This window comes from Rutilus rutilus (assembly GCF_951802725.1).
Source record: "Rutilus rutilus genome assembly, chromosome: 14".
In the NCBI taxonomy this organism is placed as follows: domain Eukaryota; kingdom Metazoa; phylum Chordata; class Actinopteri; order Cypriniformes; family Leuciscidae; genus Rutilus; species Rutilus rutilus.
Window position 1 is genome coordinate 13,716,154 of NC_140219.1, and position 25,738 is coordinate 13,741,891.

Here is a 25,738-nt window from a genome sequence, read left to right on the forward strand (position 1 = left end):
AAGGTTGTTCAGTTGTATATTATTCAAAATTGGTGCTGTGTACTGTGAAGTTTAACATATTGGTATTACTTGGACATAAAGCAGCAGCAGGCTAGTAACTTTTGTCAAGACAGTTTAAATGATATGTGACCATATAGATGAGTACATTCAAGTTCATTATCCACAGTCCCTAAATTCATTATCACAGCATTACAGGACTTCACTTGAGTTGAAGCATCACATCCTCACAGGAACTGGGCTAAAAACATCCATGTTCGGCTGAGTCAAGCAGATGACCCTGTTAAAAGAGGCTTTGTCCTCCATATTGATTTAAAGGCTGCTTTTGGCTTAATTCCACCCTCAGGGTTTCTCTTCCCTTTAGTAAGTGAGAACAAGCCTTCAGATGTCTCACACGACACACTGTTCACTGGCTCACTGGAGGTGTTTTAATGTCACATTTTGCTGATGGAGCGAGCATTGTGGAGTGTGTTTTTGCTAAAACGCTCAAGACTGGCATGTTCTGAAATTCCAGGAATGCCAGGAATGCCAGTCCTCCTTCCTGACCTAGCAAGAAAAGAGCTTCACTTTCCTCACGCTTTCTCTTAGTCAGTGTCTCTCCAAAAGCCTATAGTATCCCAAGCTATTTTGAGACTAGTTTTTCTGAAATGTGTTGACATCACCATTGCCATGACGTCACTCCCCACAGAGTAACTAGAGATTGCTTCGCCCTCTTCAAAACCATTTCCATCCATCCTAGTGATGTCATAAGAATAAGGCAGCTCACACCACATCTTGAATCCATAAGCATTCCCATCAAACCGCTCACCTATGTTAGATGATCATTCGTGTTTGAATTTGCTTGCTCCTTGATTGAATTCCATTGTCAGGGTGACTCATGGCTTAGTCATTCGGTTGGATTAAATTACATCCTTTCATGGTCAACACTGAACTCAGCTGAGGACGCTACAGGGGCGGGTGGGTCGACAGGGTCAATAGGGTAAGATGTATTTGTTCGTAATCATTCTCCCTTCAAAACTGGTTATTCTGTCCAACATTTTAGTCAGCGTCTTGCTTCATATTTACTTGTTTTGACAACACAGACTAGGCGCTTTGCCAGACTCGTACCAGCTGCTGCATTAGGACTCGGACAGACGTTTTTCATGTACACCTCATAGTTTTACCTTGTTTGCTGAGTGTGTATCCTTGGCAGACCTCAGCCATGGAGTGATTCCATGCAAGCCCCACCCTGGAGTGTTTGCTTACTGAAGTCTTGAGTACTGAGTAACTCTACCTCCCTCTCGGCGCCTCTGGATGACGTGCAGCAGGCCTTTGTTTGTGTGCACATGTTGGGACTATAGGCAACTGTTGTCGCATCCCCTTGTATCGTTTGCAGGCTGCCGTCACGGTGGCGTAGATCGCTCACCGTGTGCCCGGCACGAGGTCTTGTTATATACAACCGGGAATCAGCACGGAGAGCAGCATGGTGCATGCGATCACAGATTTGCACGATTCTGCTCCCCACCAGGCTCATCTCTCTGTGTGAAACGTTCTCATCAATCCCATATCACGCTTTCATTTGCCAGCACATCACCGTCAAGTGGTGTGAATTACTTCATTACTCCAAAGCAGGGTTGTAGACCATGGCAAGATCGTCTAATAGAATTTCAAGCTGTGAGCTTTGGCTGTGGCATATGCAGCTGTAGTATGAGGTACGGAGAGCTTTTTGAATTGGAAAGAAGAACCGAAAATGACATGAGACCATTTTGAGCTAGTCTGTAAAGGAGGAGGCAGAACTCAGCCATGCTGTTGTTTGGCGACTTCTGACCCTTGGCTCGCTCTACAGAGACTTCATGGGCGAGTGCTTTCCCAGACTGCAGAGGTAGGCATGACCCACTCTGTGTGGTCTTGATTTGCCTGGTATCAGTATAGTTGTGATTATAATTGTTAGCACTGTTTATACTATACGGATATGTGCAGTTTGTTGAGAAGAAATGTTGCTTGATATAAAGTGCTCTAAAATACCCCATCGATTTGCCTTAGAAATTGAAGTAGGAACCCTTTCCATATTTAGAAAACCAATATATAGGGATGCATGATGCATCAGCCGATATTTGTTAATGTGTTTTTTTTGTTGTTGTTTTTTTGATATTTTAAGAAAAGAGTACTTTTATTTAGCAAGGACACATTAAATTGATTAAAGGTTACAGCAAAGACATTTATAATGTTACAAAAGATTTCTGTTTCAAATAAATACTGTTCTTTTGAACTTTTGAAAGAATGAATCCTAAAAAAATGCGTCAAGGTTTTCGCAAAAATATTAAGCAAAACAAGGGTTTTCAGTATTGGTTATAATAAGAAATGTTTCTTGAGCACCAAAGCAGCATATTAGAATGATTTCTGAAGGATCATGATGTAGCCTTGGTGAGCATAAGAGACAGAAACATTACAAAATCGTACCTTCCCCAACCTTTTGAACGGCAGTCGATCTTAGACATATACTGTATGGGCCGATAACTTTTATTTTTCTTCATACTGTACATTATAATGTAGCAATTGTAGCATTTGTTTTATTTATTTAGACATAATAGTTTAAAAGTATAATATGAGCCATTTGCTGGTTATTGGCCATTAACATGAAAATAATAATAATTAATTTAGTATTAGTATCATACAGAATTTTAATATCTCTCTTAATATACTCATACTCTACCAGATCATCAAAGAGACTTGAGGATGACCTCTTTTTATTTGACGTAAGCCCCTAGAAACCTACCAGAACACCATAGCAACCACCTAGTTTGGTTAGTGCTAATAATAGGTTGGGCCTCTCTGTCATGGGATACACCATCATGTTCCTCTCTTGTAGAGACAAGGCCGCACAAGGCCACATGTTGAAGACGAGACTCCAGCTGCTACAGAGGTCTTGGGCAGAGACTGAGCTAAACAGAACATGTGTTTGAGCTCCCTGCCACCTACACCCACACGGACCTATCTTTCCTATTCTCTTTAACTGCCCCCATTAAACCCTTGTACCCACCCACCCCACCTACCCCAACCCCCAGACACCATTCAACCTGGTATGCACTTGTTGACACACACACACACACACACACTGTCGTTTCAAAGCAAACAAGCCCCACCCTGCCACAGAGGAGACGTGGGCCGCTCCACTGCCTGCCATTTTACGCCCCCCTTCAGTGGTTCGTCTAAACCTTCCCTCCTCTCCCCACAGCACTCGTTTAATCTTTAACTAGATTGCAGACCCTTCTGTTCCTTCTCGCCACCTCAGGGCTGGGAAGAGGGTACTCTTTCTCTCATAGGCCTGTGATTCTTGTGTTTTTGGGTTTCCGTAATTCAGCTGGCTTCAGTGTGAGGAGTGAATGTGGACTTTGGATGAGGGTGTGTTTGGGCCCTTCTACTCTGATAACCAAACCTTGTTTACAGTACCCCTTTGATCAGGCTGGGTGATCTCATATCCTGTGTGATCCATGCCCCTCATCCCTTCCTCCGCACTGCCACTGAAGAGGTTCACTTATACATCTGAACCTTGACGAATTAAACCAGGCATTCAAAATGAAAGTAGACCAGCTGTCTCGCTGCTTTTAGTGATTTTTGTCCATCATTTGAAACATCATTCAATCAGAATAGTGTGAATGATATTAGTACTATACCAATATTAGAATTCTACCTGATACCTATTAGCCGATTATTTTCATGGTATGGTCGATAACTGATACATTTTGTATAAAATAAAATAAAAACACAATCTATTTATTTTAAATAATTAAGTAAATATTTAAAATATTATTTTAAATAATAATTAAAATAATCTTAAATAATAGAAATATTGTAAATATATTTAAATGATCTGTGTCATTGGCAAATTATTTAAAATAGTAGCCTATTTGAAGTAATTTTTTTTTTACTCTGAATATTTAAAAATATTATTTTGAATAATTGGCTGATATATATTGTGATTCCAAGTGAATACAGGGCGACACAGTGATGCAACAGTTGTATTGTTATGATCTCAGAAGGTAAACAGGAGTCAGAGCCAAAGAAAATGAAGCGTGCCAGTGATGAATGTGTTGCTGGAAAGCAGAGTATGTTTTCCACTCGTCCTTTTTCATTTTGCCCGGCCAGACTTCCTCGGAGTCTGTCTTTGAGGCAGCTTTGGGCGTTCGGAGCCAAGAATGGGATCGGTGAGCCGAAAGTCTCCCCAGCAGTGAGCGAACGCTTCATAGAGTCCGAAAATTAGCCTCTCGCCTCAGTCCCAGCGGTACTGTCTCAGGCTCGTCCGGCCATCCCAGCCCTCTCTCTCTCTGATAATGTGACACAGCCCATTTTGCTCAGTCGCAGTTGCATAATGTTCCTTTTCCTCTCTGTTTCTCTCTTGAAGGTTTAGATGCCCCAGACACAGCTGGAGCGAGAAACCTCCTCCATCACGCAGTACCGTTGCCCTGAGTCCTCTGCCACCCTGTTCGTCATCTGGAGGAAAAAAAAGTCAGCAGCGTGCAGGACCAAAAAAGGGAACTCTGTTTTTACCTAACAGTGCCTCTCATTTTGTGAAAGCAGCAGATTACCTCAGCAGTGTTCCTGCTTCAGAGTGCTTCCTGTGCCGAGGGGTGTGGTGTGGAGCAAAACGTCCGGGGAGTGCGTGGAGGGGTAGGAACCCTCTGCCTGTCATCCTGTGTCCTACCCTCTCTCTCTCCCTACAACACCATGACCACTGCGGTCCAGTCAAGCGAGCTTGTCTTTGAGTTCGCCAGCAATGGGATGGATGAAATCAATCAGGTACATCACAACCACATTTGTTGTTTTCTGTGTGAGAATATTCTGATCGGCCCTTCATCGTTGACCTGAAAGCACTGAAATATTTTGGCATCAGCAATCTTTTGTTATTAGGCACGTAAACTTGGTTTCTCTATGTTTAGGTATTCTTTTTGTCTATCCAGCTGCATAGGTGGGGTCTTAAAATGGGGACAATGGTTTTTCAAAGGTCTGTGCCTTTGATGCTGGGCATGAAGGGAAGGGAGGGAGGAAGGTGGAACATTAAGAGTGCAAGGAGAGGGTTGGGAGATCACTGTGTGGGTTGCTGGCAGGATTCAGATGGAAAGACTGAGATGTACGAATCGCCAGTCAGTCTGAACTCAGTGTATTTGAATTCTTATACGAAAACCCAGTTGAGAATGAAAGTAGCATTTCAGCTTCAGGATGCTTTATTATGTTGCATACAGTGGCCCCAAAAAGTATTTGGACACTTAAGTCACACTTTACGAATATTTGAATTTCATTGCATTGGATACAGTATATCAAATCAAGTGGCTTTTCTCAGGACTAACATTTCTGAACCACTTTTTCTGTTATTTCAAGTTAGTTTTCCTCAAGTTTACACAGGTGTCCTGGGATAAACATGTTCCACAAAGTCCAAGATATTTTGTCTTCTTTTGGCGCTGGCAAAACCAGCAATGCAAGTTTGAGAGGTGGCGCCCTGACAAATTTCGCGAGAATCACAACTTGCTTTACGGCATCACGTCATATACATCAACAACATATGAAGCAGTCTCTATGGAAGACACTAGCACGCATTTCAGACGTGAATCATGGCAGAGTCTAGCCTGGCAAGCCAGACGTACATCAAGATGTTTAGTCTGGCAACTCACCATAGACACGGTCAATCTGATGGGCGGGATAAACGGCTGTCTTTCAAATTCCCTCTGCACACAATAGGACAGCGCTTCAACCAACCAGAGCGTTTTCCCAACAGCAGAGCTTAGTTGATAGATTCAACTTTTAAATCTGGCCGACAAAACTACGAACACATCTTCCTTTTTTTAAGAATGACTTAAGTGCCGTTCTTTGTTATTTTCTCAAAGAAAAACTTAACTCCAACTCCTCCAGAGTTGCGGCCAAAGCCGATTCGAAAGACCGCTGTTCTCCATCCGCAGCAGCCATTCTTTGTTTTCAAGTGGCAGGGAGCCGTCGCAACTCTGTCGTCATATGTTAAGCCCTCCCCCGCCTACTCTATACACGACGTGATTGGCCTGACCAAATTTAGGTTTTTGCAGCAAAAAGGTCTATTGAGAGTTGCTAGACCCACCCTGGCTGCAAAATAATTTTGCTGCCGCTAGGGTGCGTCTAGATTTCTAGGCTAGGCAGAGTCAACAAAGATAGCACGATTGGAAGAGTGCAGAGACGGCTTTGCGTTAGTGGTATTTACGCCAGTAACGTTAAATACAAGTACTCCACAGCGACTCTAGGGGTCGCTGTTTGAGAAAAACGGAAACTGCATAGTGTGCCTTTAAGTGTCCAAATCCTTTTTGGGCCCCTGTATTTTTGGATACCAGCGAGCCGTCGTACTGTTGTGTTTTGGTTTGTTCTGTCTACTCTCTCTGAGTTGAGATGACTAGAATCATGATCTTAATCTTAAGCGTGTGTTTGTGCAGTCATGTGAATGGATCAGGTGTGACCGGCCTCTTCCCTTACTGACTGAAAGGGAACTGAAATCTAGATTCAGGCCTAACCTGCCTAACTTGTTGCAGCGTGGGAGAAGAGTCCTGTTCCACCCAGAAATCTACTATTGTTTTTAAATGACGTTGGCTTTTCGGTCACTCCCTAAGTCCCCTCACTCTATTACAACACCCTCGTAAATATGCTCTACCAGTCGCCCTACAGTCTCAGATATCTTTTGACTCCCACTGCTAACAATAGAGGGGCTTTTTGGGGGACTGCACAAGATAAACCTAGACTCTTCTCACTGTGTGTGCTGGGTTTTCCACACATGGGTGCTGTGAAATATGTCCAGATGCTTCTCTGGACCATAATGATTAGCCGTGCTGGACTTTGCAGAGCCAATAATTACCCCCATAAGTCAAGTTGTCGTGTAATGGGAGTGAAATGATATTAAGGCACCGTGTCAGACTTCAGCTTCAGCACGCAACAGCAGTTCTGTACTAGATCCAGATCTCCAAAGTCACTTAATGCATTTACATGCACAATCTTACACTGATAATCACAGATTAGCCCGACAACATAATGTTACAACCTCTTAAGTGCTGTAAACGTTTAGGCAGAAAACAACTGGCACAACTAGATTTTTACCCATGACCTCATTTTCACTCTGTATGTAAACACCTTCACCAACGTTCTGGTGACTTATTTAGTATGCGCATGTCTCATGTGCATGTCTGTTGATGTCAAAACAAAATAATTTCTCGTATAAACAGGGTTTTCTTGCATCGTCAGGTTTTCAGAATGAGCTTTGTGCGTGCAAGTTTACTTATTTGTTAGGTTATAAAAATAGGAATCACCGATCACATTTTAGGGGCCGAGTGCACGTATTGGGCAAGTATCCACAGGACAGTGGAATGATAATTTGAGGTTAGAGTGTGTAAAAAGGACATTTTAAAGTTATTTTAATATTAAAGGTATTTATAAAAGGTACATTTTATATTAAAAGTATTTTTAAGTAAAATACTAGCCTGGGTTTCCCCATGCTGCCAATTTTATTCACGCTGCTAGGCAGTCTGGACACCATGGACCAGATTTTCCCCTCAAAGAGGGAACCAATCACAGAACGGGGAGGGAGCAGCAAGACGATGACGACGTCTATGCGACACACCGAAGCAGTTTGTTTATATCTATGGATCCAACATGGCATCAGACGCGAAGTTACCTTTCGATGCAGCCTTAGATAGTGTTCTAAGTAGTTTAGAACGCAAGTTTATTTCGTCTTCTTCCTCGTCGAATTTCTGTCGCTCTACATACGTCACCTGGTATAACTGAAGCGATTGGCTATGAGCTACGTACAGGCGCATTTGATAGACATTCGTAGCGCCCAATAAACGGCTCTGGGCATTCGTAAACCACGCCTCAAATACGAGAAAATGAACGTGGTTCCCAGACCACGTCTCAATGAGACGAGGTCTGACGTTAGCCAGGCTAGTAAAATACATTACCTCTTAAATTATTTTAAAAGCATAATGTATTGGGTGAGAGATAGCAAATGTAGGAATCATATCACCTATTTTAATTAGTTTAGTAAACAAAGACAACATTTTGTGTATAACAAAGTAAACTATAATTAATCAAACATCTCACTACTACTTGACATTATATAAACAAGCACTCAATGAAGTCACTTGTCTGTGACTGGCCTCAATGCACTTTGTGCACCTGCTCCCACAATATTGCCAATGAGTTTAGACCGCTGTTCAAAGTTTGGCGTCATTAATATATATATTAATACTTTTATTCAGCAAGGACATATTCAATTGATAAAATGTGATATTAAAGACATTTAGAATGTTACAGAAGTTCTACACTGTACTTAATTTAAGGCAGCAGCTCTTTTTTTCAATCAACTTGGATGTTTAAGTCATTTCAACTTAAATTACATGAAACTGACTTAAAAAAAATGAGCTGAATCTTGTATTACTTATAAAAAAGTAAAAAATTGCTTAACTTATTTTGATGAGTTAAGGCAATGTAATAGCATATGTTGTCATAACTTATTGATCATATAATTTTTTTGCAGTGTATATTTCAAATAAGTGCTATTCTTTTTAACTTTATATTCATCAATGAATGCTTAAAATAAATGAATCATGGTTTCCACAAAATAAGCAGCGCAACTATTTTCTACACCAAATTTCTTGAACACCAAATCATCATATTAGAATGATTTCTGTAGGATCATGTGAAACTGACTGGAATGATGGCTGCTAAAAAATCAGCTTTCCCATCACTGGAATAAATTACATTTTAAAATATATACAAATAAATGTTCACAATAGTTTTACTGTATTTTTGGTCAAATGAATGCAGCCTTGGTGAGCATAAAATACTTTTGAATGGTAGTGCATGTCAAATAGTGGAATTTCTTCAATACACTGTAGTTTGGCTGTCAGTGTTTCTTGTGTGGCAAAAGCTATGCTTTTTGGCATCAGAGCATTTTTAACAAGTACACACTCTAGCTGTTTTGCATCAAGTCTATAAAATCACCTGCTCTATGACAGAGCCAGGCTTACATAACTTATTTTTGCCACATCATACATGTCCTATAGCTGTGATGACGTGACATCACGCAGCTTTAGCGGTCAACAGACGAATTGCTTATTACTGAAAACCTGTGGCATCACGCCTGGTTAGTGCACAGAGAATCATCAAAGAACCTGTCTCCAACATTGCTAGTGAGGGTCTTGTATTGTATCAGTGGGTTAGCATCAGGTAAAGCAGAAGAGAGTGGAACTGCAGAACAAGGCGCATGTTATCAGGTTTATGCACACAGTAGGAACACAGAACTCAAGTATTCAAATAACTGATCTTTATCTGATGTTTCCCTTTTAGAAATGTGGTTGATAATTCTGAAAAAAAGAGGATGTTAAAGGTTTATGATAGTCTGTTTAAAAAAAAATAGAGAAGCTGTACTCTTTTTTTACTAATGTGCAAGATTAAGATATTTTACTTAAAGCTGAAAAAAAAAAAAAGCTGAATTAACATTTAAATATTTTATTTATCAGTGCAGACCTGTTCGATTTACATCATAAAGTGGTCAAATGACATAAGCATTTAATGCAAGACATTTTTAATTTTAACAGACATGCTCTGCTATTTTGCATTTACCTGTCTGGCAGAATGAGAGAGGCTATGTAAACCGATCACCAAAGTTTTTTGCATAATCCTGATATCTGATGTCTGTAGTTCCAAGGTATGGCAGGACACAAGGCAGCGACTGAACAAATGCACAGAATAAATTTCCCACGTTCTCAGCAGTCATGGCTTATGGGATTCACCGGGTGTCTGTCTAGCCTTGTTAAAACTCTTCTCTTAGTATACTGATGAACAACACATACAGAAATCTAACATTTAGTTGGTGTACACCAACGTTTAAAAAATTGGGGTCAGTAAGAATTTTTATGCTTTAAAGAAATGAATACTTTAGTTCAGAAAGGACACATTAAATTGATCAAAAGTTGCAGTAAAGACAATTAAAATCTTTAAAAATATTTCTGTTTCAAATAAATGCTATTCTTTTAAACTTTCAGCATATTAAAATGATTTCTATGGATTGTGTGACACTGAAGACTGGAGTAATGATGCTGCTGAAAATTCAGCTGTGACATCACAGGAATATGTATTAAAACAGAAAACATCAATCAATCAGCTCGTTCATCCATCCCAGCATCTGGGCCCCAGGCAGGGGACATCCTGAACAGATGCCCTGTAAATACCAAACAATTGTAAAATTTCACAATATTTCTGTTTTATTGTATTTTTGATCAATTGAATGTAGTTTTACAGACCCCAAACCTTTGAACAGTAGTGTATATCCAGATTAAACAGTAGCTAAAATTTTCAATTTAGCAATAGCTAAATTCTATTATGCATCCTCAAACGATTTCGCCATTGAATCTGTTTATAGTAGTTTGGAGTTTGTGTTACACTACTGAATGCATTATTCTGGCCTTGAACTGAGATTTGGAAAGCCAAACCCATTGAGTCTCTGGGGGGAAATGCCATAACAACAGCAAATAGTCCAAGCATGATGGAATAAAAACAGAAAATCCTGCCAAAGGAAGATGTAAGATGGCTTATGTGTTTCACAATATTGTTTCCAAAGAGACAATATTTCAAGCATTCCTGCAGTACTGTATTACATTGATCAGTTATTGTTAAATGTGTTTGTTTGTGCGTGCGTGTATGTGATTAATTTCTTTGGCCAGGAACAAGCAAAAACATTTATGTCTTTGCATGTTGTTCCTGTTTTGATCATCTTCATACAGTTGTACAACTGGAAAGGTGAAAAACTGCATTCTACTGCCACCTAGTGGTTACATGACACATGCATTCATGTATTCCTAGTGAATTAAAAAAAAGGGCAGAATAAATCCTAAAATGTAGTCCCTGTGGAAAAGCAATCACTTGTCATTAATGCCGGTCCTAAACCTCTGGGGGCCCTAAGCAAAACTTAGGGGGCCAATGTTAGTGCCTAAAACAGTGCACTGTGCAGATGCATGATATCAGTAACGTTTCAATAATTTTTTTTCTAGTTTTTATTTAAATATCACATTCATATAAGAGCAAAAGATAAAAGTATTTACACCAAAAATATAGCTTCAATAATTCTCTAAATAGGCCAACGTTAGACTAATGCACATTGTTTTTAAAGCACTGACAGGAGTCACACGACAGCTTGTATGACTGACCAGGAATGTGTTTATCTCTTATAATATCTATAAGAACGTTTTGATTATTGATGTGTACTGACACAAACTGAAAATTACATTGCTTCATGGGGCATTTCTAACGAACCAGTGGACTTAATAAATTAATTGCATGGTTTGTCGAGACTAAATAAGACTAATAAGTTCAAATATTACAAAAATACATACAATCTTGCTCTTTTGCTTCACGTTCCTGGTGCTTTTTCTTTAATTTTTCTGCTCTGGACTGATTGGTTCATTTGGAAGCCTTAGCCATATGTCAAGACACACCATTATCTGCCACACTGCACGGTGTCCGTGTCCAAAACAGTAATTAAAAATATTAAATCATTAAGTATTAAAAAAAAGACATTTCTACATGACTCCAAGTTGAATCCGCAGTATGACCGTCATGTTTACATTAGCCTATATAGTGAAACGCTACTTAAATCATCTTTGAAAGCAACGGGGTCCTCCTGGTGTTCTGGGTCCCTACGCAACTTGTGTACTTCGCGTATAGGGAGGATCGGCACAAGGCTCACAATGAACAGTTGCATAATTTAAGCGGCCCTCTTACAAGTGTCAAAATAAAGGTCACCAGACTTCGATCAGACTGTAGTTTCTCTTGAATTATTCCTGCTCTGTCAATGTTCACTTATTATTCTGACATGTTTTGCATAGCTTGCACTTATCCAAAGGCCTAATGAGAGCTGCTAGCCGGCTAATGAGATTCGGTTGGACACACACACACACACACACACACACACACACACACACAGTGTCACTAACTCAGCGATACTATCAGCTCTAGTTTTCCCTGGAAATGGATTGTGTGTGTGTGTGTGTGTGTGTGTGTGTGTGTGTGTGTTGTTTTTTTTTTTTTTTTTTTTTTATGTAGGAAAGCCCTTCACGTTAATTTTACTAACATGCCTGACTCGTCTAGACTGCCTAAAAGAATAAGAAAGCATAAAGACATCTTTTATTAAGTATGTTGGTGTATTTTGGCAGTGTTGACTGTGGTGGGGGGTGAGTAATGGTCTCTTGTGGCTTGAGTCCGGTACCAACCATTTCCTCTTTTCCCTCAATGTGATCTCCACCCTCACTCAGGAATGCTGGTGGAAATGAGGAAGCCTGAAATGGTTTTTTGGCATGAAGCTCATTACCCTGAGACCAAACAGGGTCATGTCTAAAGAACCTTACTGGAACTATGATACGTTTGTGCTTACATAATTTAATCACATGATACCACAGGCTTGTCTCTAGCCTTATTGTTATACTGACACATAGTAAGAGTCCAACCAAGTGACTGAACCGGCTCAGGTTAAAGCCATTATGAATGGGACATTAACTTCTGCCTCTGTGAGAATGAGTAACCTGGACGATTGTGGATTTGAAGCTTTCATCTGCAGGGAAGGGGCAAATTTATGTGTTTTAAAGCAATTATGGTGCACTTTACTGCCTTTCTGCTGAAAGCACTGCATGGCGGTTGATTTTAGATCAATGGTGCATTTATCTCTCTGTTTGTTCTCCCACAGCTGGACGACCCTTCAGTGTTCCCGGCGGTGATCGTGGAGCAGGTGCCCGCTGCCGACCTCATGCAGGTGTACTCTGGACTGGAGGCAGATGAGGTGACTAATGGCATCATGGTGGACGCCATTCAGGATGTGGTGGAAGAGAACATCATGGGAGATGTAGGGCTGTCTGGTGAGTCCAATAAGTGATCACAATTATAGATGGCATGTTTAAAAAAAAAAACATAAATCCCAGTATTCCTCGCACCTGAAGCAGTCCAGAACATGACTTTTTAATGTTTTTGTCTCTTATGCTCACCAGTGCTGCATTTATTTAATTAAAATACAAGAAAAACAGTAACATTGTAAAATATTATTACAATATAACTGTTTTCTATTTGAATATCTTTTAAAATGTATTGTTTCCCTGTGATGGCAAAGCTGAATTTTCAGCGGTCATTATTCCAGTCTTTAGTGTCACATGATCCTTCAGAATCAATCTAATATGCTGATTTCCTGCTCAAGAGAAATATATTTTTATTATCAATGTTGAAAACTGTTGTGCTGCTTAATCCAGGTATTCTTGTGGAAACCATGATACATTTTTGTCAGGATTCTTCGATGAAAGTTCAAAAGAACAGCATTTATTTGAAATAAAAATGTCCAATTTGATCAGTTTAATGCATCCTTGCCAGAGTTTTGAACTGTAGTGTGTTCCTATTTAATAAGAAAATAATATTAAAAAAGATCATTTAGTGTGAAATTGTCATTTAACTCACAATAAATAAACAAAAACTTATTACACATTTGTATAGGTCTGTATAGAAAAACATTAAAACCATAATGGACAGCGTGACAAATCACCTTTATCGATTTGTTCTTTAAATATCCAAGAAAACTACTCTCAAACACTTTTAAGTGGAACCCATAATAGTGAAACCCAAAGTTAATGTTTGTCAAGTGATGTAAATGTTTTATCCACAGTAGAGACCTCTGTCTCAGGCGGAGAGGACAATATGGAGACCATCGAGGCGGCTGAGGCCCTGCTGAACATGGAATCCCCCAATAACATCCTGGATGAGAAACGCATGAGTATGTGATGACTCACTGTCAGTTTACATGGTCCTTTTTTTTTTAGAAATGATTGTGGGAAGACCTCTTAAAGTCACTTGGCACACATACTGATACTATTTCTCATTTCAGTCTTGTCTGTGAATGTTTAAGCAAACAAGCATTCTAATACTTGAACTCTGCCCTTCTGTAGTTCACACATATGGGACTATGCTGGAATCAGACCTGACCTACATTTCCCTGCGTCCAGAGCAGCTCTCAAACGGCTGCATGGATTGTCCCCTGGATGAGGAGACGTCCTCTATGGATGAGATCCCTCAAAAGAACCTTTCCAAGCCTGTCAGGAAAACCAAAGGTACCACAACCCTCCAGTAGAAGGCAGTGTACACCTTTTTTTGATTTGTTTCTTTTTTGCTGCATTATATTATAAACTGAAGATGAGACCAAAGAATGAAAGATTTTTTTTGAAATTTGTTGTTAACATATATTTAGTTGATCTGATGGTCTGGGAGGTAACTATTTTCTTGCAATCATCCTGCAGTGCGCAAACCAAGACCAGTGCGGCCCTGTTCTCCCATCACCAATCCAACTCTCCCGCTTAAGAAGAAGAGCAAAGAGGGCAAAGGTAAGCGCTATCTCGGATCACCGCACGGTAGTAAAGGAGAAAAAGTTGGAAGCTATCGCTTTTCTCTCTCCTGAATGCATCATGAGTCGCTCTTACTGCCAGAGAGAGGCAGTGTTGCGACTGCTTAATTGATGAGGTGCTCTCAAAGTGCTGCGTTTGTGAGGGAACTAAAAGTGATTGCAGGCTGGAGGGCACATCGATGCTGTCCTGATAGAGGCCCCTTATGCATGCGCCCCATTCCCAGCTCAGAGAGGAGGCCGGACGCATACATATACATCACCTTGACACGCCGGCCTGTTCTCTCTATGGCTCTCGCACTGCCGGGGTAGCTGTTTTTAACCACTTCTGACCAAAGCACATGACAAACAAGAATAATCTAGTGCCAGGCCCCTCTAATTAATTTCCAGCCCAGCGTTAGGCTACCATGAAGGGAGAATTGATTTATTAAGGTTATGAGAAAGAATACAATAATTGCACCTCTGCCAGTTCTGCTGGTTAAATAAGACCTGTGGATTCGCATGTGAAATATGAAAGTTGTTTAAGCTTTTTTATAAATCTAAACTTTTAATGAGTCGTCAGAGAAATATAAAAGACCCTTATTCTTGTAGGCAACACTATCTACCTGTGGGAGTTCCTCCTGGCCTTGCTGCAAGACAAAAACACCTGTCCCAAATACATCAAATGGACGCAGAGAGAGAAAGGCATTTTTAAGCTGGTGGACTCCAAGGCCGTCTCCAAGTTGTGGGGCAAGCACAAAAACAAGCCTGATATGAACTACGAAACCATGGGCAGAGCGCTCAGGTGAGCCAATGGTTACAAACACTTCACCCAAAGGGACCAATCATGCCAGAGGAATTGCTTTTCCTGACCTCCTGCTTCCTCTTGCTCTTTTTCAGGTACTATTACCAGAGGGGTATTCTGGCCAAGGTTGAAGGACAGAGGCTTGTTTACCAGTTTAAGGAGATGCCCTCAGATCTGGTTATTATTGATGAGGATGATAGCCAAGGGGACGACGGCAGTTCTGGCTACGGAGGGCACAGGTCTGCTCCTCACGGACGGGCAGTGGGCCGCGGTTCATCGCGTGCGCAGGGGAAGAGTGCGCAGTTGAAGTCCTTGAAGAGAGAGATGAGTCCCAGTCTGAACAGCAATGGAAAACAAGCAGAACAGATGCTGCAGACGGTCCATGTTCTGCAGCCAAATCAAGGGGCTGCTGTCCCAGCACCTACACACTCCTTAAGGTGAGTTTGTGTGTGTGTATACTAATTCATAAACAGACAACCTCACATATAAGTGAAAGTTAAAACAAATTATAATGCACAGTTTTTTCCTAAATCTAGTAAGTTGCCTTGTTATCTTTGCTGCCTACATATTTGGCTACCTTCTTAGGCAACAGCATCTAAACCAAAATGTACATTAGTGATCATCTGTAACACTTTTCCTAGACAGTAACATGAATTACAGAGCCTAGTACATGACATTCAGGGGGGGAATAAACAAGATATTTTGGCCACAAATTAAGAATTTGTTCCCTCATTTTAGTTAAATCATGTTGCCATTTAACTAAAACGAGGAAAGGAATTATATTGCATAGGAGTGTAACAATATATCGTGTCACAATATATCGCAATACAAAAATGCAACAATATGTATCGTGGATAGTGACAATATGTATCGTGGATAGTTCACCCAAAATAAAAATGACCCTGTGAGAATAAATTTAAGTTTTCAGAGTCAGTACTACATTAAACTACAATATATTATGTTGAATATAATGTATAATAATGGGGGAATATTAGTGGGTCCTGATAATGCTTATGTTATAAGTCTTATGTTACCAGTAATAAGTGGCCTACATTATTTTAAATATATCTAGCCAGTGACAGAGTGCAAGCATATTCATCTAAAATAATTCTGTATTTTCAGGTTCAGAATCATGAATATATTTATTCTGTTGTCACCATTGTCCAAGCCTATTCATTTACACCCACAATGTTAATCAACAGTACATTTTTTCTTAACCTTTTATTATATGTCTTGGAGTATTGCAATAATATCGTATCGTGAGTTTAGTATCGTGATATGTATCGAATCGTGAAATTAGGGTATCATTACACCCCTAATATTGCGCTATATTGAGCTTTATAATTTCTCAATAAAGTAATCTCTTCTATATCTGTCTCTGGTTTCAGCGAAGGTGTTCCCGCTTTGTAACCCCATGCCCTTCTCTCTCTCTCTCTCTCTCTCTCTCTCTCTCAGGACAATAAATATGCCAGGGTCAGTTCCCATGGTCCTCACGTCAGGAGCTCACGGAGGAGGTTCAGTCACCCTGCAGACCCTGCCGCTGTCCTCTGTTCTGACCAATGGGGATTCCCCCACTCATACCTCACCGCCTCGGGTCATTCTCCACACTGTGCCTTCCTCCAGCCCCGGGGGTAAAGATGTGCTCACCATCCAGACGGCCTCTCTGACGACAGACAGCATCCAGCACCAGCAGCTCCTCATGTCCACTCTGAGCTCATCCAGTGGAGGGGTCACCACACCACAGCAAGCCGGGTCTCTTAACGGCATCACCCGCTTGGTCACCCTCAATGCCAACGGGCAGCCCGTAGTAGCCCAGCAGCCCGGAACGGTCATCGCCACTGTCCTGAAGCCCAGTGAACTTCAAAACCTGCAGGTGAAGGAGGAGATCCTAGACCCACATTACCTCCAATCTCTGGTCAACAGCAACCCTAGCCTGGCCTCATTCTGCAAAGAGGAGTTTGAGGATGGAGTGGCGGAACTGAGCTACAGAACTGTGATCATCAACAGTGCAGGACAGGAACTGGGCCAGACCCTCAACGGACACTCAGACATGAGCTCGCAGCTGGCCAGCAGCCCCAGTGAGGGCCTCACCCCTGTGGAGGAGCTGGAAGTGAGGGGACAAGTGGCCCTGCATCCAGAGCCTGAGGACAAAGAGCTGTCGGAGGTCTCTCAAGGTCTGCAGGAACTGCCGGTCACCATGCAGATATCCGCCTCCCACTTCATCCAGGTAAAAGCGGAACCGGCTGAGACCTAAACTATCAGCCCAAGCAGGGGAATGTGGACACAATCGACCAACAAATGAAAAAAAAATTAAAATAAAGGATTTTTTTCAGTGGAGCAGATGATCTGTAATTTATTGCTCTTGATTGTTTAGAATGGGCGTTCACCTGAAGACTTGTTTACTCAAAGTTATTGTGATATTGTGCCTAAATTTGAACCTTAAGGGATATCGATCATGATGTCATGATAAAAGCTCTTTGGTTTGCTCTCCGTCATCCCCAAACTCCCAACAGGAGAGCAGCCATTCTCCAACCAGGGATATTCCCACCATATGTGCCAGTTGAGATGTTTCAGTCTCTTCTCATCTCCACAGACAAATCCAAAGACTTGATCCAGCAGAGGGACCAAAGGAAGAGTTGGTGGGAGGCCAAAATGAAACCAACACCACACCATTGACTTTAGGATTAAAATGCACACACGCAGTTGCTTGGGACATACAAGATGGAGAAACATTTGTTTTGTTTTTTCGTATGTAGCCATCTCAGCGGATTTCAAAAGGATGCCTATTGGAATAAGACTGAAAGAGTGCCTAGGTGGTTAATGCTTTGTTTTGGAAGTGATGTTTTGAAGGGGAAGATTGTATGATTCGCTCTGTTTTTAATACAGAATTATGACATTATCTCATCCCCTTCATACTGGCAGAACAGACGAGGTTATTATTTTCACACAAATTTAAAAGCACTGCGCTTTTATGGAAATGGGCATTGCCTGTCCAAGGACCTTGTTTGTATATAGTAAAAGACTAAAGAATATAGTGAGAAATTCCCAAATCATCTGCTTAAGTATTTCCCCATTATAATCTTGTTCATATGAAATGGCACACAGTATATATAAATACTGATATATATATATATATATATATATATATATATATATATATATACATATATACAACTTAGATTTGATGTATGGCCACAAATTTATTTATTTTCTAAATTCTGTGTAAAAAGTCTTTTTTAAACAAATGCAAAAATGAGGGAAAATTATGCAGTATGCTAATCTTACCTATAAGAATCCAGTATGTGTGTTTATTGCGAGCTGTATTTTTCCAATTTAAAGCATTCCATGTAATCCCGCACACCTTTCATATTTTATCTATTTTTCAATATAAGGGGATCCGAACATAGCTTTATGAGATTGAGCTATCATGCTGTTCTTATTCACTGTGATGTGTTTAAAGCCATTTTTACAGAGCATACGTGCTATAAATGCGATGTCCTTTGGTTTTCTGCCTTTACGCTGTCATACTTTTACCCTGTATCAACCACATATCGTTCGACTGATGCCTTACATGTCTGTTTTTCAGATCACAGATTGTCTCAGACCTGGTGTGGTCTGTGACATTTAGGTCGATTTTTAAAATGTATTTATTTGTAGCTGATGTAGTCCGTGGCCTCCATTCTTTTTTCGCCTCATTTATATCCAATGAATCCAGAGCAGAGTCTCTTAATAGTGGCATGTCCACAAGTAAACAGAGCCTTGTTGATCCAAACCAAATTTGTGCTAAATTGGAAGAAGTGACTGAAGTTGTTGAAGACCGAGCTCCCTAAAGGCAAGACGCTGATCTTAGGCATCAGGCCTCTGTCTCTAATTCTGTTTGACTAACACCAGAGTTCTGGTGCTGCTCTGACAATCGTGGCTACAGCTTGTATTATGCAAGTTTACGTCAATAAGACAATCAGTCTTTGGATCTGGTCTTGCTGACCGTAGGCTTTACGCTTTGTAGTTTTGGGGTAAAGGTATGCCAGTGCTCTTCCTATAATTTCAGCTTGCCTTTTCTTGGGGCTTTCCTATTTTTCCAATTGTCTTTTAGTATACTAGATTTTGTTTTTCTAAAAAAAAAAAAGAGAACCAAAAGAGAATAAATATAATAAAAAACCAATTTTGCCTTAATGTAAACGTGTGATCTGTTCCCTTTTTGCTGTGGAAATTGAATCTCAAGATCACAGATTGACTGGGTACTGGTTAAACAACACAAAGCCCATAAGGCAGATGCTATCATTGTTCCAACATATTAAAACAAGTATACCTCCCGGTGCATCTCCTCAAGCGTTACTTCTGTTAACGTGAATTAACAGAGGTCAGATGCACTCCCAGGTATCTCGCACATCTTGCTGTGAATCGAGGCTGCTATGGGGAGCTCTGTTTCCAGCCATATGTGCTCTTATTCAGCTTATCTTCTCCTTCTGGAGACTACAGAGCGACGCGGCAACTCCAGCAAGGACGGATGTGAGTGCAATCTGTTAACTACAGGAAGCAAAGCACCTAAGAGTTATTGAACAATCAGGCATGGGAAGCTAAATGATGCCTTAGTTTGAGTGGGTTAAAAAGAGAATTAGCGTTTTAAATGAAAAAATGCTGTCATAAAAAATTCCATTTCAAACCAGTATGCTGTTGTGTGTGGAACTTACACAAAAAAGAGTTTAAACATACTTTTTCTGTACAATGACATTTCTTAGTGACTGTCAACCTCCAAAAAGTCTCTATAGGTCTATGGCACGGATTGCATATTAGACTCCATTGTATAGACTGCTTTTATGGTGCCTTGCCCTTTTTGGAGCTTGACAGCCAGTGGTCGTTATGAACTATCATGTAGTAAAGAGCTGCTTGGAGATTCTTCAAAATTGTCCTTTGTGTGTCATAGAAAAAAATGACATCACAGGTTTGGAATGATATGAAGTTGTGTAAATGATGGAATTCATCTAACATATCCACATCCATATCCATTATTTTATGTGAGCATTTTTTTTTCTTTTTTCTGCAGTCTTGTGGACAAATAATCTTTAAACAACTAACACAGACTGCAAGAGAACACAAAACGGTTTTCACTCCCGCAGCTCTGTGTGTGCCGGACTTGCTGTGAGGATAGAAATGGTTATTTGTGTGACTACTTGGTGGTCTGGGTTTGGAGAGGCTTTCTGTGGTCTTATTCTGTGAAGTGTGTGCGCGACCATGGGCATGTGTGTCTGTTGATGGAGCCATCTGGCACCTGGTACATGCTGGAGCTCTTACCCCCAAGTCTACAATTCACACACAGCTGCAGATTACCCAGCACTCTGAACCCTACAGGCAACACTGACAAATAAAACAATAACATACAGAAAAACACAATATCAAAGCTGTTAAAGGTAACTGTAGTATGGACGGAGCAAAATGGCAACAGAAAGTGGTTGTTAAAACGATTAGCACAGCGCTAACGTGTCCTGTGAAAATGGGAAGATATTTTATCACACAACTACAAATGTTACGTGAATTGGAGATAATATGCTTATAGCTGTGAACTTTTCCATTTCCAATGTAAAGTCTTTAGGTTTGAATTCAAATATAGAGGAAGGGGCGACCAAATTATTTAGTACAACGAAATTGTCTCATGGTGGGTATGTTTTTTTTAAAGGCAATTTCTGTACAGGAAGTATTCATAATGGGAGCGTGTCAATAATCTATATTATATCTATATTTATAGATACATTATTATATAAAACACATGAAAGATTGCCCCAAAATATCCCTCTCTTGAATGTGTTTGAAAATGTAATACAACTTTATTATAATATGAAATCTATTTATATTATATTGTATAGTTGTGTGAATGTATGTCTATGTGGTTTTATTTCATTGCGTTCTGAATTTTTGGTTGGGAGAATTTAATTCACCAAAAAAATGATGCAGACAGTTTTGAAACCAAAAACACTGGTAGAAGAATGCATCATCCAAGTCAAAATCATAGTTACTTACTGAGATAATGTACAGCTGCCCTTGTGACAACTAGCCCTGGTCCTTTTTAGCATTTTAGGTTCTGTAACTGGTCATCATTTCAGGTTTTTCACCTTTTTGTGTGACAAATACATTTTGAAGTAATATAATGCTCTTTGTAGTTCCTCAGTTCATAACGTCATAACTGGATGTATAATAATAATAATTATCCAAGAATAAATAAAAATGTTGTTTAACATAAAGATGAAGTATAGCATGTCATGCTGCAGGAAACACATGTAGCTGTTTGACATGTCATGACGACTCCCCATTGGCAATCATGCAGCATTAAAAAAGACTAAACAGGACAGCTTGCAGTGATCGGTATTTCACTTCTGAATACCATACATGATTTATGACTAATCATAAGCTTCTCAACCGAAATAACCCTTGTAAAGCTTAAAAAAGATATTGAAATTAATGCTGAATTTCTAGACAGCTGTGGTTCACCAGTGTCAAACCGCGTCTTTACATCAACACAGCTGCACAAAATCAGCTCAAGGAACAATCTATTTTTAAAGCAAGACGACAAGTAGCTGGGGGCCAATGACATGCTTGAAGAGAGCGAGTGTTTATTGCATCACAGTGTCTCTAGTGAGGAGTGGCGGGACGGCTGAGGGATGGTGGTCATTAGAAATGTGCCTCCAGTCAGGGGCTGCGCTAAGATTACTCACACACCAGGATACTGCCGCACACACACACACACACACAAACTAAACAATGCTTTCGTTCTGTTGCTGAACTAAGAGTAATGACATCCACTCCAATTTACGTCCATTGTTCATGACTTTATATTTACATCAAATTTTTAAAGCAGCAGTCTCACAGCTGGAATTTATAGAAGCTAAAAGCAATACTCTTACAGCTATTAAACTTCTCAACCTACATCCCTCAACTGCATGAATTGATACAATTCTTCCATTGGCAACTGAAACAATAACCATGATTTTATATTTCCCAGGTCATAACCAGCATAGTGTCATGGTTTGGCTGATTATTATGGCCCCATTAGCCCTTGTTGGTTGTAGCTATCTACATCATGTGACTGAAAAACAGCCCTTTCTCCATAGATGGCAGTTCAGAAATTCTTTTTTAATTAAATGTATGCAAAGTTAGTAGCCTAACTCTTCTGTCTGCATACATATAGGCCTATACATTCATCCATTCCACCAAGCACAGCCTAAATGACTGCATATTTTAATATAATTATGCATTTAGTGATCCTATTTAATATATTTACTGTTTTCTATCTAACATTCATTCCTAAATCTTAGTATAGGCTATAGCATCAACCATGCTACTACATTCAATCCATTTTAAACCAAAAATACATGATTAAATAATTACAATGCAGTATTCATAATTTACTTTAGGATAGACGGTCTGATTATTAAATTGATGTTTTTGCCAGTCAGATATTGAGTTCTAACACCACAGACATGAAATGCGAGTTTTACCACAATCAAACTGTTGGTGCAGGCTACTCAAATGGAGTGAAAAAGCTCAAGTTAGGTAAGTAAAAAGCTAAAGGTAGGCTATAAATGAACTACACGGTCCAACGTCGCCATCATTAAGCTTCTGACAACTCTTTCAGTTTTTATCTAAAAACATTTTCCCGCAAAGTTAGAAAAGTTTGTAAAAGCACAATTTGCATAACGAGGCTTTAAAAGCTGACTGAGTTTACCTGTTCGGCGTGATGACATTTAATGTCCCAGACAGCCTCTGTAGTCCCATTTAGCCACTTGTTATCAACCACATTTTTCAAGACACGCAACAGCTTAAAAAATCACGAGTGGGGTAATACTGATGTACAGACCCTTTCCAAAAAATTTGAATATCATGGAAAAGTTTATTTATTTCCATAATTCCATTCAAAACGTTAAACTTCCATAGATTATAGATTCAGGGCCCACAACTTAAACGATTTCAAGTATTTAGTTGTTTATTTGTACATAATTTGGGCTTCCAGCTCATAAAACCCACGAAAACAGGATTTAAAAAAATTAGAATATTACATGAAATCACACAGTAATTACACAATAATACCATGGTCATTGAACCAGGTTTTGGTTATTTTGGCAGTGTGGACAGGTGCAAATCCTGCTGGAAAATGAAGTCAGCATCTCCATAAAGCTTGTCTGCTGAAGGAAGCATGAAGTGCTCTGAAAATGTCCTGGTAGACGGCTGCGTTGAGTGGACAGCACAGTGGACCAACACCAGCCGATGACATGGCTCCCCAAACCAACACAGACTGTGGAAACTTCACACTGGACTTCAAGCATCTTGGATTGTGTGCCTCTCCATTCTTCCTCCAGACTCTGGGACCTTGGTTTCCAAATGAGATGCAAAATTTGCTCTCATCAGAAAAGAGGACTTTGGTCCACTGTGCTTTATTAAATCCAGAGTCAATGCAGCTGTCTACCAGGACATTTTCAGAGCACTTCATGCTTCCTTCAGCAGACAAGCTTTATGGAGATGCTGACTTCATTTTCCAGCAGGATTTGCACCTGCCCACACTGCCAAGATAACCAAAACCTGGTTCAATGACCATGGTATTATTGTATAATTACTGTGTGATTTCATGTAATATTCTAATTTTTTGGAAAGGGTCTGTATTTTATGTCGTAGAATAAAACGTGAAAGTATTGCTTGTGTTGCACCACAGACCTTATTTCAGCTATTTAACCAAAAACCCATTCAAAAAACCCATTGACTTCGGGAGGATGGAACCGGAAGTGTTGAAATGCTAACTTGTTTCCCCGTGTTGCCTACAAAGTGATGTCATACCAGCACCACTCTATACCCTGCATAAGCTTTTGTGAGGAAACAGCTTTTCCATCCCGTCCGGTATTCCACCATGAGAAATCTGGTCTCCCTATTCTACGATCAATTTAGGCTTACAATACTTTAGGGGAAACGCAGCTCAGTCGGAGCCGTCTCTCTCAAAGGCTCTGTAACATACCCGCCTCGCCGACCGTGTAAACAATCACAAGGAGATGGAACTGCAAGCTTTGATGACTTTGTGGTCCCTTTCAGCAGCCAGTGTGCACTGTGCAGTTAAAGGGTTAGTTCACCCAAAAATGATATCAGTAATTACTCACCCTCATGTTGTTCCAACCCCCGTAAAACATTTGTTCATGTTCGGAACACAAATTAAGATATTTTGGATGAAATCCGAGAGCTGTCTCACTCCTTCATAGGCTTCTATGTAATTTAATTCTGCCGGTCCAGAAAAGTTAGTAAAAACATCGTTAAAATAGTTCAAGTGACTACAGAGGCTCACCCATAAGTTTATCAAGCGACGAGAATACTTTTTGTGCACAAACCCCCCCAAAAATAACGACTTTATTCAACTATTCATTTTCTTCCGTGTGGGCCTCTCTGACGTGAGTTCACGAAAGCGCCACGACGCATGCGCTAGAATTGTGAAGATTACGCAGATGGGTCTCGATGTAGTGTTTAAAATGGTTCCAATGAGAAAACGTAAAAGTGCTAATGCCGCAAAATGAATGGCTTACCTTTCACAGTTTCCCATCAAATGATCGTGAGCGTCATCTTCTCAGTTCTCGCGCATGCGTCGTGGCGCTCTCGTGAACTCACGTCGTTATTTTGGGAGTTTTTTTGCACACAAAAAGTATTCTCGTCGCTTGATAAACTTATGGTTGAGCCACTGTAGTCACTTGGACTATTTTAACGATGTCTTTACTAACTCTTCTGGGCCGGCAGTTGCAATTACCTAACGTTAGTTAGCCTATGAAGGAGTGAGCCAGCTCTCAGATTTCATCAAAAATATCTTAATTTGTGTTCCAAAAATGAACGAAAGTCTTACGGGTTTTTAACAACATGAGGGTGAGTAATTACTGACAGAATTCTCATTTTTGGATGAACTAACCCTTTAAACTTTGCATTTTAATACCGCTGCTGCTTAGCAAGAGGCAACTTTTTACAATTGTGTGCGCATGCCCAGTGTGCATGAACGGTCATGTCACATGCGTATTCGGTAGTGTAGTGTGGACGGAGATCGTTTCTGAAACTCAGTGGAAACGCCAAGACGAGGATCGTTTTCATTTTAAAACGCCATTTTAAAACTACAAACTAGTGTAAACGGGGCCAGTGAGACGCCACACGTCCATTTTCTCAGCACATAGTGAAAAATACTCCACAGAGCAAAGTGGACACTGACAACGCGCCTAAAGACAAGACAAGCAGGTTCTTTTTAAAACAAATACAAAAAAAGAGAAACTAAGTCTGAGGTTTACAATTTTGTCAATTTTATAATGAAATTCAAACAATAAATGTGGTTTTGACATTGTAACGTTGTCAGTAAACGTAATGGAATCTTGTTTGTCCCCCTCCCAAGATTTACATTTTAGCTATGCTATGAGCCAATTTGAGCAAAGAAGCCAAATTAAAACGTATGCTTCGGATGGGTCCTACTCCTACACCTGCCGGGAAACTTCCAGTGAGATGAAGAAGAATCTCTAGGTAGGAAAGAAGGCGTTTGTGGTTGAGAG

At 40.2% G+C, this 25,738-nt stretch overlaps 1 protein-coding gene across 5 annotated transcripts in view; it reads left to right on the plus strand.

Annotated features, from left to right (window-relative positions):
- The window catches only part of elf1 (E74-like ETS transcription factor 1), a 41,583-nt gene extending 23,500 nt beyond the window's left edge, over nt 1-18,083 (plus strand). For 4 of the 5 annotated variants that reach the window (XM_084430800.1, XM_084430798.1, XM_084430799.1 and 1 more), the window contains exons 2-9: nt 4,379-4,773; nt 12,719-12,887; nt 13,679-13,786; nt 13,959-14,120; nt 14,307-14,390; nt 14,999-15,191; nt 15,287-15,628; nt 16,647-18,083. In XM_084430800.1, the coding sequence (XP_084286926.1) occupies nt 4,702-4,773; nt 12,719-12,887; nt 13,679-13,786; nt 13,959-14,120; nt 14,307-14,390; nt 14,999-15,191; nt 15,287-15,628; nt 16,647-17,445 (1,929 nt within the window). In that variant the 5' untranslated portion in view covers nt 4,379-4,701 and the 3' untranslated portion in view covers nt 17,446-18,083. Of the gene's footprint in view, nt 1-1,735; nt 1,859-4,378; nt 4,774-12,718; nt 12,888-13,678; nt 13,787-13,958; nt 14,121-14,306; nt 14,391-14,998; nt 15,192-15,286; nt 15,629-16,646 lie in introns of those variants that run through there. The other variant, XM_084430801.1, reaches the window with a different exon arrangement.
- The last annotated feature ends 7,655 nt before the right edge of the window (nt 18,084-25,738 follow it).